Source organism: Poecilia reticulata, linkage group LG18, assembly GCF_000633615.1.
Source record: "Poecilia reticulata strain Guanapo linkage group LG18, Guppy_female_1.0+MT, whole genome shotgun sequence".
NCBI classification, from domain to species: domain Eukaryota; kingdom Metazoa; phylum Chordata; class Actinopteri; order Cyprinodontiformes; family Poeciliidae; genus Poecilia; species Poecilia reticulata.
Window position 1 is genome coordinate 19,494,510 of NC_024348.1, and position 2,171 is coordinate 19,496,680.

Genomic DNA, 2,171 nt, shown 5'->3' on the forward strand with positions numbered 1-2,171 from the left:
TTGTGAACAGAGAGCGTTTTAGTCAGCAGCAGAACATCCAGCGGAGCAGCAAACGATGCTGAACGTTCAAACGTCTCCATGAGGATCAGAACCAGCAACACTTCACTCAACTTCAAACTCATCTTCATAAGACACAGAAAGAAGAAGAGCGTTTCCTTAGGCTTTATTCTCTAACTGGAGGAAAATCCAGGAAGAGGAATCTCATGTTTATCAGTCAGTCAGTGRGATCCTGCAGAGCCTGTGAGCTTCTTCATGAAGAACCTTCAGGAGAACAAAAGAAAAAGTCCAGAGTCAAACAAAGAGCCTTTTATCAGAGCATCACCTGCTGCATCACCATATGATCACTGATCAGTCAGACTCACCAGGTTTCATCGATTCGCCTCAGACTGATTGACTAAACTCCCTTCGTCTCCACGGTTTCCATGACGCTGAGGTTGATCAGGAATCAGAGTCTGGATGGAGTTCTGGTCCACATCAACACAGCTCTGCTCTGCAGCAAAGCATCCAAACTGAGAGGCCGAGGCTCTCAGGAGGTTCTGATAAAATCTGTAAGGTTTATTATTATTTATTAATCTGATGGTGATTATGAGAAAGAAGCTCTGATGTATTTTAATTATTTATGACTTACTTTGTGTTTGTGGAGCATTTTGTTCAGCTCAAGATGAAAAGTAAACTCAGAGAAATGATGAAGAGAATAACGGGGAAAAAAAGAAACATCCTGGACCGACGACCTGAAATAAAAGAAAAACATCAGAAAACACATAAATCCCAACAACAAGTTAAAACCTGGTTTATTATCAGAACCTGAAGCATCAGAGTTTGGACCTGCAGACTCACCGCTCCTCCTGGTTTCCTTCTGTGGCGTCGGACTGATGAGGTTTCTGTGACGAACCGTCATTATAGCAAAGTTTGGACCTGAAACAGAAACAGAAAGAAAAACAATTAAAACCTGAAGTTTGGACCATTTACTGACCAACAACTAATTGTTTTAGTTAGTAGCTAAAATGGTTTAACTGAAGTCCAGTCAGCTGGAGCTGAATCATCATGTATGAATTGTCTTCAAATCAACTTACTGATTTTTTGATACGCAAACAGCTTAAAACAAAAAACATATATAGACGTCTTAAAAAAACTAAACATATTTTAAAAATCCAATCATATTGAGTGCGTCATCAGCCTGGTTATCTTTCCAGTTTTATTTCACTTTTACAGCATTTAGACTTCAGAAACGGAGCAGAAACTCACCAGAGACGTTGAGTCGACATTCTGCAGACCCAAATCCATCTCCAGTTTTCACTTCACATCGATACAGACCAGAGTCTTCAGTCCTCAGTCTGGACACATGGAGTCTGATTCGTCCTTCTCTGAGGACGTCTTTGTCAATCTGGACTCGTCCTGAAAACTGATCATCCTGAGACTCTGGAATCTCAACACCTTCATGGACCCGATAGAGAACTAGTTCTTTATGAGGAGCCAACAAGCTGCAGTAGATGAACAGTTCCCTGTAGGATCCCTGAGTCCTGGTGGTGAAGGTCCACTCCAGAGTGATGTTCTGGTTCTCCTCTGCCTCATATCTGCTCTGGGTCACATTCACTACAAATGTTGCTGCTGAGGAGACAGAGAGGAAAGAGAGGATCAGACACACTGAGACACCGTGTGTTGTAAACGTTCTCCGCAAATGGTTTGAAATTCTCTGCTTTGTCTTTTGATACCATAATAGCTCAAAAGCATTACAACAGAGACCCATTATGTAGAACATTTTATATCATGCTTCACTTCTAGTCTGTTAATGTAGGAGGAAATGCAACTTAATTTATGAGCCTGAAAATAGTTGCATTCGTCTTGTTGATATTAAACTTATAGCATTAGCTCAGAAAACAAGTGTCATTACATAGAAAAGGTGAAATCCCTTTCAGCTCTTTATTTCCCAAAATTAGCACAGGGATGCATGTTTTGGCAATATAGATTTCCAGCCTGCCACAATATGCATCCCCTCTCCATTCCCCTCAAATATTATCCTATCGATTTAAAACTTATACCAGCAGTTCTTGGAACTGCTATGATTATGTAGAAAAAGTTATTTCACTCTTAACTCTATTTCTCAAAGTTAGCACAGGGATGTGTTTTTGGGCAATATGGATTTCCAGCCTGCCAAAATATGCATCCCCTCT

At 40.6% G+C, this 2,171-nt stretch overlaps 2 protein-coding genes across 2 annotated transcripts in view; both read right to left on the minus strand.

Moving 5' to 3' along the window:
• The window catches only part of LOC103480863 (high affinity immunoglobulin gamma Fc receptor I-like), a 47,035-nt gene that overhangs the window by 13,148 nt on the left and 31,716 nt on the right, over positions 1–2,171 (minus strand). The window lies entirely within an intron of this gene.
• Positions 7–2,171, minus strand: part of LOC103480862 (programmed cell death 1 ligand 1-like) — a 9,630-nt gene continuing 7,465 nt past the window's right edge. Inside the window, exons 2-6 of the mRNA XM_008436064.2 lie at positions 1,246–1,608; positions 838–915; positions 629–731; positions 363–546; positions 7–261 (exon numbers count right to left, since the gene is read on the minus strand). Of these exons, the coding sequence (XP_008434286.1) occupies positions 652–731; positions 838–915; positions 1,246–1,608 (521 nt within the window). The 3' untranslated portion in view covers positions 7–261; positions 363–546; positions 629–651. The remainder of the gene's footprint in view (positions 262–362; positions 547–628; positions 732–837; positions 916–1,245; positions 1,609–2,171) is intronic.